Here is a 14,634-nt window from a genome sequence, read left to right as displayed (position 1 = left end):
ACACTAGAAGGCATACTGTGAGCTGGGGCTGGCTTAGAGCTACTTTTTTGTTAATTAGGCAGCTTGCATATAGAAGTAAAGTATTTATGGAAGTTATAACCCAATTCAGTGGAAGGATGTGAAAACTAGGTGCATTCAGTGTAGAAGTCTTAAAGATTTTCGGCAATATGGATAACCAAGCTAGCTAGGAAACATATCTAGCATTGATTTTGGACATTTCTGTACTCCACAGCTTTAATTCAAGATTGGATGACTTTCTTAATACAAAGTTGACACAGTCATGATTGTCTGGAGACAGATTTTTTGGGATGAGATTCTAGATTCAGTATTATCCCCCCAAAAAAACCAGATCAGAAAAGCATAGTTTTCTTTCCTTTTTTTCCCTATGATTTTTAGATGTATGACTTTACATAACTAGATACTGAGTAAGCACACTAATAGTTTTGCATTTCAAGTATGCAATACAAAGTTGACACAGTCATGATTGTCTGGAGACAGATTTTTTGGGATGAGATTCTAGATTCAGTATTATCCCCCCAAAAAAACCAGATCAGAAAAGCATAGTTTTCTTTCCTTTTTTTCCCTATGATTTTTAGATGTATGACTTTACATAACTAGATACTGAGTAAGCACACTAATAGTTTTGCATTTCAAGTATGCTTCTGAAGTACTTTAAAATCAGCAGTAGGAACATCAAATTGGTATTAAGGATTGATACAACCACTGCAAATTACGGTTATACAAAATTTGGAATAAGGAAGGAAGAGGTACAGGAGAGTTTTGAAATAGATTGACACTTTATTATCTTTGTAAATGTTATTCTCTTGAATGGATAATCAGGGTTATAGGATGCAGTTTGCTATGCAAAATTAAAGCTGCAGTGTGTACTTACTACAATGCTGTTGGAAACTGGTAAATAGCCGTCATTTTTGTAGGATAGAACATCTATTAAATGTTCAAACACAAAATATTATTATTGGTATCTGAGTGAGGATACTGCTTCAGTTACTGAAACACTTTTAACTTAACTGTAAAGAGTATTTTTAACCAGAATATATAAATAAATAATTTTTAAAAAATTACTTCTATTGTTTCAATCACATAAAACAGCAATGAAATTTGAGTTTAATGAAAAACCTGCAGTAGTTCATCATGACAGAACAAGGGGAAATGGCTTTAAACTGAAAGAGGGTAGGTTTAGATTAGATATTAGGAAGAAATTCTTTACTGTGAAGGTGATCTGACACTGGAACAGGTTGCCTAAGGAAGTTGTGGAAGGACACGGACCTACTGAAGTGAGTCCAGAGGAGGGCCATGAGGATGATCAAAGGGCTGGAGCAGCTCTCCTATGAGGACAGGCTGAGAGAGTTGGGGCTGTTCAGCCTGGAGAAGAGAAGGCTCCAAGGAGACCTTATAGCAACCTTCTAGTACCTGAAGGGGGCCTACAAGAAAGCTGGGAAGGAACTTTTTACAAGAGCAGGTAGTGACAGAACAAGGGGTAATGGCTTTAAACTGGAAGAGAGTAGATTTAGATTATATTTTGGGAAGAAATTATTTGCTGTGAGGGTGGTCAGACACTGGAACAGGTTGCCCAGAGAAGTTGTGGATGCCCCCTCTCTGGAAGTGTTCAAGGCCAGGTTGGATGAGGCTTTTAGCAACCTGGTCTAGTGGAAGGTGTCCCTGCTCATGTCAGGGGGATTAGAACTAGACGATCTTTAAGGTCTTTTCCAACCAAGACTATTCTATGATTCTATGTTCTTGAGACAAGTTTTTAACAACCACTTTTATTCTTTCTGTTTAAGCATGCGACCCAACATCTTCTTGGGGATTAGTGAAGGCTCTGCCCAATACAGAAAATGGTACTATGAACTTATGGTGGACCATCTAGAGCCCTTTGTGACCGCAGAATCAACTCATCTACGAGTGGGCTGGGCTTCAACAGAGGGCTACTCACCTTATCCAGGGGGAGGAGCAGAATGGGGAGGCAATGGTGTTGGTGATGACTTGTATTCCTATGGCTTCGATGGTCTGCATCTGTGGTCAGGTATTCTCCTTTTTTTGTTTGATTGGAATTTTTTGTTGTTGTTTTTTAAAATACTAGAACATTGTTTGCAATTCCAGTGAATGTGTTTTCAACAGCAGCAAAGTGAATCAGATGTTTCAGTAGACATCGGGAATATACAGAAACAGTACCCTATATCAGAATATATTTTAAATTGACATTGCATATTTAAAAATATATTTTCTAGAAAGTAATGCAGGTAGAATAATAATTTATGTTTCGGCCTGGGAATTATTTTTTCTCATAGTAACTGTAAAGATTTTATTTAAAGTTTTAAAGGCACCAAAAATTAAGTCTAACAGTCATCTGGAGTTGTAATTCCTGTATGATAGTGTAAGAACGGCCTGAGAGATTTAATTCACTGGATTCTTTTTTTTAAACAGATTTTTGATATGGATCTCTAGTTTAGAAGTTTAGAAATACTTTAGGTTGAAGAAGATTTTTAAGTTTGCTTTTTGCCATCAAATTTAAAACCGGGTATTTTTCTGTAGCAATGTTGTATTTACATACATTGAGGCTGAATGTTTATTGCAAGACTTGAAAAATCGTACTCCTAGCTTGCATATGTTGTGTTTGGTCAGGTATTCATCTTTAAAATGTAATTGGCCCAGTTTGGATCTATTAATTAATAGTAATTTCTGTATGCAAATTCTCGTGTTAAAGAAAGCTGAACTGAGTATCTAAAGTACTTGTATTTACTGTTGATTATGCAAATATTTTATCCTCTCTTCAAATGGAGTTAGCTCAGCAAAATCAGAATAATAAGAAAGAAAGCTTGTCCTCTTTTTCTTAATCTTTTTCACATAATTTAACTTTTATGAAAAGATTCACAGATATCGTTTGGAATGGGTAGTCCTGCACATGGACAATCCTTAACTTCTTGAAAACATTCTACTGTGGTTTCACTTTGTTGAGATGTCTAAAGCGCCTTGGTAGACAAGAGAGACATTTTAGTGAGTCAGCTACATGTATCATTCAAGGTCTTTGAAGTTTTGAGGCATTATGGCTTGCTACTTGGAAGAGAATACTGTTTTACATTTCAAAAGACTTTTCCAATCAAAATAGCAATGGATTTTATTATTAAATAATAATAATATATCGACTGGAGTGGCATCTTAGGAAAGTAGCTGCCACTTTGCCTCCCGTGTATAGTGAGAATTACTTTGTAACGATGATGCATAATTAATAGTGTCATTAAAGCTGTGTCATAACAGTTTGTCAGATAAAGTATTATTGCAGAAGAACCAGAAAATAATGAGCCAACCAAAACAACTTTTGTAGTTAGGGTCTCTTTTAGGGAGGAAACAAAAGATTAATGAAAATCAAAATTATTTTTCTACCCACTAGAAACTTTTTAATCAGAAATATCACAAAAGAATAAATGAACAATTGTGGTTCTCAAGTCCAGACCACCTTTATATATGAAATTTTTGTATATTATTCTCTGTTGTGGATGTGGCTGCTATATTTGAAAAGATTCCTGTCTTCATTAACATTCTGATGTAACACATATCTCTGAGACTTGGAAAGACTTTAAGTAGTTGAATGTTGAAAATCATGGCCTTTCTTCTTCTTCCACAATCCCAGGCTGCATCTTGGCAAATCTCTGCAATGACATTTTAAAAATAATCTGAGCATGAAGCATTTACTGCATTAACGAATGACAACAATAATTGAGTTGACTCAATGACTGAGTTTTTGTTCTGGACCAAACCTTTACCAGGATCTCATTTAATTTACATTTGTTTCTTCAGTCCTGCAATTATTTCTGAAATATGGAGAAGTGAAACTCAGATTATTTTTTTTTTTTTTGAAGCCTGAGGCCAGAAAAGACACTTAGATAATTTGGTCTGATTATATGTTCATCAAAGACCAGTACATATTTCTGTTAACAGTCAGCCCTGCATTGATCCCAATAACCTATATTTGGCTAAATTTTAACATCTAAAAAAGGCAGTCTCATGTAGTGTGCCTTAAAGAGATGAAGTATCTACTCTTCATTGACAGGTCTTTTAGAGTTTAGTTATCCATGCCATTAAATAATTGTCCCTTTCTGTGATATATTTGAAATTAACTCTCGGCTGTTGTGATGTTTTTCTCTGATATTGTCTACTGTGCTTTGTGAGTTTTGGGATGTAGAGCTTGTAGAAGGTAGTTTCCTTGCAGGCCATTCCTCACGCTGTGACTGCTAATCTGTTTCTCAGCAGTGTTTCCTATAGAATCCTTGATTTGTGAAGGCCCCTTAGGATTGCTCCATGTGATTCCTCTGTCTTTGCTCATGAAACTGACTATTCTTACAGCAACTGAGCTAAGGACATCCTATCTTGAAAGAGTGCAGGGGAGCAGCAAGAGCATCTGAAAACTTTTTTTTTTTCCCTCACTATATTGCTGACTACCCTGTCAAGAGAGGCAGATTGCACAAGAGCATCTGTCACACAATCTGCAGATTATATGGCAGTATCAGAAAGTCATTTTCCATATGTGGAGTATCAGAAGTGTTGTTTTTTATTTTACTTTGGGGTGGTGGTGGTGTGTTGTATGAAAATTTATCTGCAGAAGAATAATTGAGATTTTTATTTTATTATTTTTGCCACTGTTAAAAGCACATGCGATCTTCTTGGAAATACAATGCTTTTAGTTAAGTCCTTTGTTTTTACAGAAGCTGGACAGAATAGTTAAAAAGAGTTAGTTAGTAAACAGAGTTAGTGCTCTGTTCTTAATATACGTTATGGTTTATCTCTTGCAAACATTGCATATCTAATTTTTGGAAAAAATGTCTAGAGATATTTTCACCTAATTGTCATGTTTTTCTGTAAATTTTCTGTTGTAGATGGCAGTAAATTTCAGAAACAGTAATTTCCTATTTCTATATTCTATAGGTTATTTCTCTTGGGAAGCAGATACGTTTGAGTAAATGGAATTTGGTGCAAGAGAGAATGATCCTTTAGAATTCATACAAAACTTATTAAAGAAAAATACATATATTACTGAATATATATGCCTCCAAATTCCTTCTGCCTTTGTGTCTGTCAGAAAAATTCTAATTTGTGGTTTGATTATGAAACTGAGTAGTATAATCTTATAGAAGTGTGCAGGGGTACCATGATGTGGCCCTTAATAACAGGAAGTATCTTACTTTTCCTAAATAATTTGAAGTACAATACTTGTCCTGATCTTGAATACTCAGGTGTTTAGTAAAGTGTACTAGGTTGCATATTAGATACTAATAGTTGTTTTTCAGTTTGCAGTTCTACTGCTGTGAGGAATAATATTTAGTTCTCTTGCTTTTGACTGTTGATATGGCTATCAGAAATTATTTTCGCTTACATTATATGTAATTTAATTGTATTATTTATGATAAAATAGATTTGTAGATACGATTGTATGCTTCTATTCACTATATTGCAAGCTTAAAATCAACTCTTGGATGCTATAGGTTAGATATTTGTGTATTAACATGTTTGTGCTCTTTTGCTATGTTTTCTTTCTCTTTTTTTAGGCTGCTGTGAAAACCTGTACGATTTTCTGAAGTTTTGCTAAATGTGTTTCCTTAACTTCCATAGGCTGTGTAGCACGAACAGTGAATTCTCCCAACCAACATCTGTTGAGAACTGATGATGTTATTAGCTGCTGTTTGGATCTGAGTGCACCCAGCATCTCTTTCCGGATAAATGGTCAGCCAGTTCAAGGAATGTTTGAGAATTTCAACATAGATGGCCTCTTCTTCCCAGTTGTCAGCTTCTCTGCAGGAATAAAGTTAGCATCCTGAGTAGTTTTTTTTTTTTGTTGGTTGTTTGATTGTTTTTTCCCCCAGCCTGTTTTTTTGTTGTTGTTGTTTTTTGTTTTGTTTTTTGTTTTTTTCTGTATGTGTGAATATGTTGAATATTTCCCTGGCTATCTTTGCTCTAATTTCCCTTTCTGACATCTACTTCTTTGGCACAGTTCCAGTTCTTGGATAGTGAGAGCTACAAAGGAGTCCTGAAGAGATAGTGCATCTGTTGTTTTTCAGCACACCAGTGTATTCAGGTGGTTTGCAGATAGACCTTAGAAATAGCTTCGTTTTCATTTCTTAGCTGACACATTGCTATACATTCTCTCCAGGACAGCATTTTACCTATATGGGAAGAAAAACATCAGTCTTTAATATTAAAAATATGTTTGCCCTAACTCTTTTTTTATGAGGTAGTAACTATTATTTGAAGATGCATTATCTGTACTTGCCTTAAGGAATGGTGGTGGTATGCTTTCTTTTTAACAGGATGAGTTAATATGAATTTAGTCAGTCTGTATTCAGGTTGCTGTACTAATTTTCTGTAAAATTCCAAGTTCTGTAAAATTAGGTGCCAGACTTCTTCTTCTATGTGTTTAATAGTTTGAGACTAAAATATTGTGGTGGTTTGGTTGGATTCACCCTTTTTGCTTGTAGCTTGCAGCCAAACACAGCCTGCTCTATCACCCCCCTCACCCAGGGAGTAGGGGAGAGAATTGGAAAGAAGGGCAAGGAAACTCACAGGTTGAGATAAGAACTATTTACTAATTAAAATAAAATGATAATGATAACAACAGTGATAATAAACTATACAAATGAGTGATACACAGTGCTCAGTATACCAGTATGCCCGCTGACCGATGCCTGACCTGTGCCAGCCAGTGATCCCGGAGCAGAGACAGTCCCGAAAACCGAAACCCCGGAAGAGTGAGCCCGAGCGATCCCCAAGGGAATACTCCCAATTTCCTGTCAACCCTGGTTAATATACTGACATGGTGTGATATGATATGGAATATTTCATTGGCACATCCAAATGCCAGTTCTGGGTTTTGCTATTCACTGCGCTTCTCCCCTCCCAGTCCTAATGCAGCTGTGAAGCAGCCAAACACAGTGGCCTTGAGCTCCAGCAGCAACTAATAACACCAGTACTGTTATCAACATTCTTCTCATAATAAGTCTGAACTGAAACACTGAAACTAAAATACAGCTATTCTAATTACAAAAAAGAAAATTAACTCCATCCAAGCAAAACCAGGTAAAAAAGATTGTGTGATGTTCCAGTGGGGGGACCAACTTTAGCAGGACTGGCAAAGGTAAAGGCTGAAAGCTGATTTCTGTTGGAGACAGAGCAATGCTCTGTGAGGAATCATTCAGAGACTGTGGTGAATAGTACAGAAACTAAGAGCTGTCACACAGTAGGCATAACAGCCTCTCGTTCCAGATGCAAAATACACTTCTTTAACTTTGCCTTGGGTAATACAAGACATACAATATGGTAAAACTATAGACCTGCATGCTATGAAATGCAAAACTATAAACCTGCATACTTTATCTCTGTCATGAGAGAAATATTTGACAGATATTATTCATGTGCTGAGTGAATTTTTGGAGAGTGTGGTGGCATATCATTGACAAAAATCTTATAAAATACTCAGTAAATAGAGAAGAGAAAAAATTGTTTTGTTTTAAGGCTAGTTTTTTGGCTGTTTTTTGATTCCTTCTGGATGGCAATGTTCGGGGAAGGCTTGTCAGTATTATGTCATTGCTACTTCATGATCACCTTATTCATTGAATTTTTCAGAAACAAAAAACCATGACAAATTCACCATTTTGTCATGAATAAAAAAATGTTTTACGCTAGGTCTCTATTAACATGATAAAATATATATTTTAGGGAAGAAAATATGGGAGGTTTTTTATTGTGTCCTAAGGATTTTGTGTTCTGTAAGAGAAATGAAAGAACCATATTCTGTGGAGTTTTCAGGCTCATTTCTCAAATGAGGGAAGAAGAACTCCTCAATGGAGAATGTTCAGAGGTGTTGGTTGATTTCTGTGGGTTATAATCTCTGCCTTCTGTGACTTGAAAGGCTGCTGCTTACTTCATAGGTGTGCTAAGTAAACATTATTTTCTCTCTCTCTCTCTCCCTCCCTTCCTCCTTTTGGTCTTGTGATTTAGAATACATTTATGGAAGTGGAAATTAACTAAAAGAAAGAATGTTTTACTTTTCCACATGTTTTTTGCACCTCCTACTTCATAAACTCCAGCACTAGTTAGAGAAAGTTGAACTGCAAACAATGCAAATAAGCTACAACATTGATATTTTATTTTCTTTTTTAAAAATAGCATTCAGTATGTGTTAGGCTTACAAACTGATTAGGTTTGATACCAGAGGTGTCTTTGTTATCTAAAGTAACTCTGATGTTTACAGGGTACGTTTCTTGCTTGGAGGTCGCCATGGAGAATTCAAGTTCCTTCCTCCACCTGGATATGCCCCTTGCTTTGAAGCTGTCCTACCGAAAGAGAAGCTGAAAGTGGAGCATAGCCGAGAGTATAAGCAGGATCGTAGCTATACAAGAGACCTACTGGGTCCCTCTATTTCTCTGTCACAAGCAGCTTTCACTCCAGTTCCTGTAGATACTAGCCAGGTATGGAAAAAAACTGAAAGATAATTTAGGTTTAGTTGAGAGATTTGTACTGGTTTGTACAAAGTTTGTCTATTGTGAAAGTTTGGGTGGCGCTGTTAAGCAACATACTTGTAACAGCCTCTTTTTCTCTTCTCTCTTTAGATTGTTTTGCCTCCTCACCTGGAAAGGATTAGAGAAAAATTAGCAGAGAACATCCATGAACTTTGGGTTATGAATAAGATTGAGCTTGGCTGGCAGTATGGACCAGTATGTACCTTCCAACTTAATTTTCTGTTAATTAAGTGGCATTATTCAGCCTATTGGTTTCACTGTGCTAACAGGACTGCATCCTCCCAAAATTAGTGAGGTTTTAGACCCTTTCCACCAGAAGCAGGTATAAACCAACAGTGCTTGTATATTCTGGAACCAAAATTCTGGTATTAAAGCTGGTTTATGCTGCAATTTTCATCCAGTCTAACTGCCAGCACAGGAAGCACATAGTGGGTTTGTCTTTCAGTTTGTCTTGAGGCAAGAAGTTTCATTGCCTGATGGAGTAAGCCAATAAAAGCAGTTATTCTTGGTTTTCTTCATGTGTACTGACTGACAGAACTTTCAGAAATCCCAAACTTTTTTCATGAAAAATAATGCAATTATCTGTAGCAAAACTTAAATCTGCTTTTCTCCTGCTTTCTCTCCACTTCTTCAGACTCATGTCTCTATTAGGTGTTCTACATAGCTATTTTCTTATTTCTTTCCTACTTTTCCTGGAGTGCATGTGATTTAAAAAATAAAAAAACAAAACACAAAAGGATTCTGGCTTTGATACAAAATGCAGCCTATTTTGTTGATTAGGTTTTTGTTTTGTTTTGGGTTTTTTTTTTTTAAATTATTTTAAAGTCAATTGTAAAAAAGTATACCAGCTATTGCTGTGAAGAGTATACTGAAACATACCGTAGATACTAGACGTAAATGTAAAAACATATAGGCATATATAGAAACATATATCTATTCTGGTTTTGTTAATAAAAAGATTTGGGTCTTCTGATGAGTTCAGATTACAAATTTAATGTGACTGCGCATAGGTGTCATATTTGGTGTAGCATTTGGCAGTGCTTGAGAAGATTTGATTAACAGAAAATATCTAGATTTTTTTGGCTGTTGTTGCTTTCCCCATGAAACCAAACACAAAACCCTAGTTAAATTAATGTGTCAAAACATTTTAATTGTGGTATAATCATACCAGCTGTGAAGCAATCTGCAGGAACATTTAGTGTACTGTTACTTACCATCGAGAGTCTAATTGTACAATTGAACACTGTTTTAATTTAAACAATATATAGTAAATATCAAGTTAAGCATCGATAAATGTAGTTACATTCAGAAGGAAACCAGGTGCTAAACAGGTATTAGCTGGTTTAGATACACACATACATATGAGTGCTTTCATCTTAGTTACATTTGGTTTTTTTTAATTCAGAGTAAGATGCATTATAGATCGTAGCTAGCTTTTCTGAAAAAGTATTGTTTTTTCAACAAGTTAAAAAGTTTAAAGGCTGAAAGACAAAGAATCTGTAGATTTAAATTTCTGTCCAGATTATTCAAAATATCTGCTCTAGATTGCATTTTATATTCCTTCCTACATACCTGTTTCATCAGATCTGTGTGTAGTAACAGCAAAGTGATACCCACTATTGCATGCAATATTACTAATGCATTTTATACATGTAACAAAGTAAAATAACAAGCTGATGTAGCACAATTAAGGACAATGTTAACTGTCTTCCTTACAAGTCTGAATATGAGTGGTATTTAGGTGTCCAACTTGAAATCATCAGATGCATCTGTGTTTTTTTGTTTCTATTAAATGTCTTACGTTAGACACAAAAATTAAGAATTGATAGTTGTCACAAGTTCTGCCACTTATATAATGTATTTGCAAGGCAGTAGATTTTTATACTATGCTCAGAAAAAAAAAAAAAGAGAGGTGGGAAGGCAGCCTACAAAATATGTTGAATATGTAATAGAAGTAGTATACATTGTAGAGTGAAGAGTGTTACTAATATTGGAATTCTGAGGAAAACAACTGACATCCAAGATTTAAATTAGCTGTACACAGATCTAAAGTAGTCCTTCTTTTTGGAGACAATGCTGAATCTTAATTCTTGCAGATTACCATAGGTCTTAGAAAGAAATCTGCAAATACACATTTTCAGTATACACTAAAAGGTTTTTCTCATTTTAACTGCTAATGATTTTGAACAAGTGGCTTGACAGTTGAATTGCTTGTATTGCCTATCCAAAGAACATTAATCCCATCAAATGAAGATAAATATCCCCTGGAGATGGTAAATATTTTTCAATCCAAAACATAATCAAAGGACTGCTACTTAATTTGATAATTATTATGTGCTTAGATTAAAATGCAAAAATATGTTACTCATAAATGTTATAGAGAAACGTGATTTTTTTTTCATGAGATTAAATAAACTAGACTGGATATTAGTGTACAGTTTAGCTATTTTCATAGAAAAGAGAGAACTGTCAAAAATAGAAGATAACAAATAAAAATAAATTTCAGCTATCAGTGTTCCATGATCATATTCATTCTGTGGTTACTCATGTATAATTAACACTCAGGAACTGAAATTAGAGAAACTTTATAAATAGATTACATTTTGCAGATGACTGTTTCTCTTTCCTGTGCTCTAACACCCCATGTTTATGTCTCACATTATGATTTTATTTAAGTGTATTCTTAGATACTATATATAGATTTATTGCCATGATGATAGAACTTTTTCATTTTAAGACATTTACATTAAAATATCTGAAGAAAAGCTCTTTTATTTGATGCAATATGCAGGGAAAGCAATCAGTTTATTTGTGATAGATTATATTTCTGAAAGTCAGAAATTTCATGCCAGTTTATATGCTGCTGACTTTCTTAGCCTTTTTAAACATCAAATCTGATTCTGTATATAAACAGATCAAACTTGAGAAGAGATTATACCCAGTTCACTGAGAATTCCTGCCTTGGTCTTTTTCCATCTAAAATAATTTAAAAGCTAACCTATATTCACCAGATGAGTAAAAATAAATTTGGAAAAAGTATAACACTTAGACTTCTTAACTTCAGCTGTCAACATTCCATTTTCCAGCAGAATTATCAAATTGATCAAAAGTTGTCAATAATGTTATTTTTCAATAACTTTCACTTCGTAGCTTTAAAGATTAATATAAGTGGTAGGTTTATTGTCCATGAAAGATGGATACAAAAGTGTTTTAATATATGGGTAAAAATATAGTCTTAACTGAGCAAATGTTACTTTAATTGTGAACTTTTAGCTAATATTTGCAAACTAATGTTTTTTATCATGCCTTCTAGCAAGACATAATCTTTGTAGATTTTGTAGACTGAGTTCTAGCACGATAAAGATGCAAAGCTGAGAGCAGTAGAATGCTCAGTTATCCCAGACTCTTAGGCTGCCCTTCCTAGTTATGACCAGTATTAGACTAAAACTGTACAGAAGTAATGTAGGTTAAAAATGTTTTTGATCAAATTTTTAAGTTTATAAAATGTAGGATTTTGTAATTTGTAGGCTCCGTGACTCTGCTGTCACTACAGTAAAAGTAAATTAATGTTCCAATAATTTGTGACTGCTAAACAGTTACATTCTGCTTGTATACTACTGGACATAAATAAAAAGCAAACATTTTCTGTATTAAGAGATAGGGTTGATTTATCCTTTATATCATTACTGTAATGACTTTAGTACAATTCTTATCAGCATATTTATACAAACTGGTTGCATTATTTTTCAAACTTGGTGCTGAAGATGTGCTGTTATTTCATGGCTGTGTGCCAAAACATAACATAGATTGCACTGTTCTTGAACTTTGCATATTTGTTGTGAACATCTGTAAAATGAAATGTACAAATTAGCATTTATTCCACTTGAGATCTGCAAATATGAAGTTTATATGCAAATGAAAATTCTGCCTTACTTGAACAGAATGATCATGCTTGGAGATTACAGAATACTTTCTGTTTTGAAGTCTTATTTAGTTCGAGTAATTCAGAACAGGATCAGATTTTAAGTACTTTGTGTTTTGGACTGTCTTAAATTTATTCTAATTTTTAAGACACATTAAACTTTACTGTCATTTCAGGTTAGAGATGACAACAAAAGACAACACCCATGCTTAGTGGAGTTCTCAAAATTGCCGGAGCAGGAAAGGAATTATAACTTGCAAATGTCACTTGAAACACTGAAGTAAGTTGCTAGAACTTTTGAATCTTGTAGTGAGAGTTTCCTAAGGACTTACAGTTTCACAAATTGTAATTCAACATGTGAATTGCAATTTGACATGTAGGTGAGGGTAATAATAAGAAAATAAAGGAGTGAGATACATTGATGAATAATGTATTTGGCATTGAAAGTAGCTTTGATAGTCTTCTTTTTAATATCTATGGAATTTTAGAATTACTGTAGTAATGCTGATTATGAAATGGCAAATCAAGCAGTTTTCATCTAGCTTGGAGGAAAGAAATAGAACTAAGCTTTGAAAAAAAACCCGTCTTTGCTTCTTATTTGTTTTAATTAATTTTATTTTAATTATTCTTAATTTTCTTTATTGATAAAACACACTTTGACAACCAATATTATATATATTTTTTGGACATGACTAATGATAAGCTTTGCTTCAGGACCCCTTGCTGCTATTTCTGTGTCATCTGCACCTATTGCCACAAAACAGTAGTAGGTAATCCCTCCTTTTGTGGATGGGCGGTTAGATATGTGAATGTCATGGAAGCTCTCCCGTTGGAAAGCTAGAAAATTCAGTGAGATGTGAATGAGTTTGTTCAAGTAATCTAGTTATCTGACTCACAAAGATATAATTCCTTACCTCAGCTTTGTCAGTCGAGCAGGTATGAGTCCTTCCTGTGCTGTGAATGCACTGAAGATCTGTTAGCGTAAGTAATTTCTTCCACATGTAGCATTGCATGTAGTCGACATGTTAAAATATTTCTCAAACTGATAAATGCCCAATGGTGTATGTGGTTCTCCAGTCACTCCTATTTGCAATCCGTTGAAATCTATTCATATTTTTTCTTATTAAAATATAGTTGTTTTTTCCTGTTCAGAATGTTAACAAAGGATGACTATATGCACATATTACTTTTCTGGAAATATTTTTACTGTATTATTAAAAAATCTGCCATGTAAAGTGATAGTGCAATTTAGTGTGTACACTCGTAATATAAGGACGTTATGTCCTCATAGTAGAAAGCTAGGTAGAACAATTCTAGAATTTCTTATAGTGACATTCTCTGCTCAGCTTCTCTGCACTATTTACTAATCTGTTGTTCCCACAGTAAGTTAATTACTCGATGAAGAACATATTTATGGCCCTGAGTGTTAAACAGTTTCTGGAGGGATATTTTGGCATTATTTAGAGATTAGAGATATTAGAGATAAAACATTCAGATTAGATTAGAGATAAAATATTCAGAGATAAATGGAATAATCTATAGCGTTAGTATAGTATAGTACAGATATTGCTAGAATAATCTATATAATATGACTCAGGCATCATAAAAATAATGCTCTCAGAATTAAATGCACACTCCTAATGTTTCACTAAATCTTAAAAATATTTTAGTAGCCCTTACATGATTACTGGCTCAGGACCCAGTGCTTTTTTATATCTAACCCTGACAAAACAAATAATAATGTGGTTTTATAAACTTATAAATTATGGATTACTTTTATTTTAGTAATTTTGTTACTCTAGAGAGAGAGTAATAAAGAGATACTTTTCATTAAATGAGTAGTATCCAAAACATAAAACATTCAGTCTTTCTATGCATTTTAAAATTTGTATGCTTACTAAACTCAGTCTTCATTTTGTTCTTGTATTTGTCCTTGTTTCCTGAAGTATACAGTTCTAATTTTGCAATATCATGTTGTATTTATCATGTAGACATCTGTTGTTCAGGGACTAGAATATGAGTGTCCTGCTCAGTTGATTTTGGCAAGCTTGCAAAGGTGAAAAAATTACTGCACTAATCCATTCTAAATGATCCATACTGTGATGACTTGAATTCTAAACTACTTTGACTAGTTCTTTACTAGATGTTTCTAGTCTACTGGCAGTCAACTTTAATGGAGGACAA

General features: G+C 34.2%; 1 protein-coding gene across 1 annotated transcript in view; it reads left to right on the top strand.

Moving 5' to 3' along the window:
• The window catches only part of LOC104529890 (ryanodine receptor 2-like), a gene marked incomplete at its 3' end in the record, with an annotated part of 61,057 nt that overhangs the window by 32,999 nt on the left and 13,424 nt on the right, over positions 1-14,634 (top strand). Inside the window, exons 12-16 of the mRNA XM_029086575.1 lie at positions 1,803-2,044; positions 5,626-5,818; positions 8,261-8,477; positions 8,619-8,723; positions 12,627-12,730. Of these exons, the coding sequence (XP_028942408.1) occupies positions 1,803-2,044; positions 5,626-5,818; positions 8,261-8,477; positions 8,619-8,723; positions 12,627-12,730 (861 nt within the window). The remainder of the gene's footprint in view (positions 1-1,802; positions 2,045-5,625; positions 5,819-8,260; positions 8,478-8,618; positions 8,724-12,626; positions 12,731-14,634) is intronic.

This window comes from Antrostomus carolinensis, unplaced genomic scaffold (assembly GCF_000700745.2).
Source record: "Antrostomus carolinensis isolate BGI_N321 unplaced genomic scaffold, ASM70074v2 scaffold4228, whole genome shotgun sequence".
NCBI classification, from domain to species: domain Eukaryota; kingdom Metazoa; phylum Chordata; class Aves; order Caprimulgiformes; family Caprimulgidae; genus Antrostomus; species Antrostomus carolinensis.
Note: the sequence above shows the minus strand (reverse complement) of the source record. Positions and strands in the feature narration are given on the sequence as shown.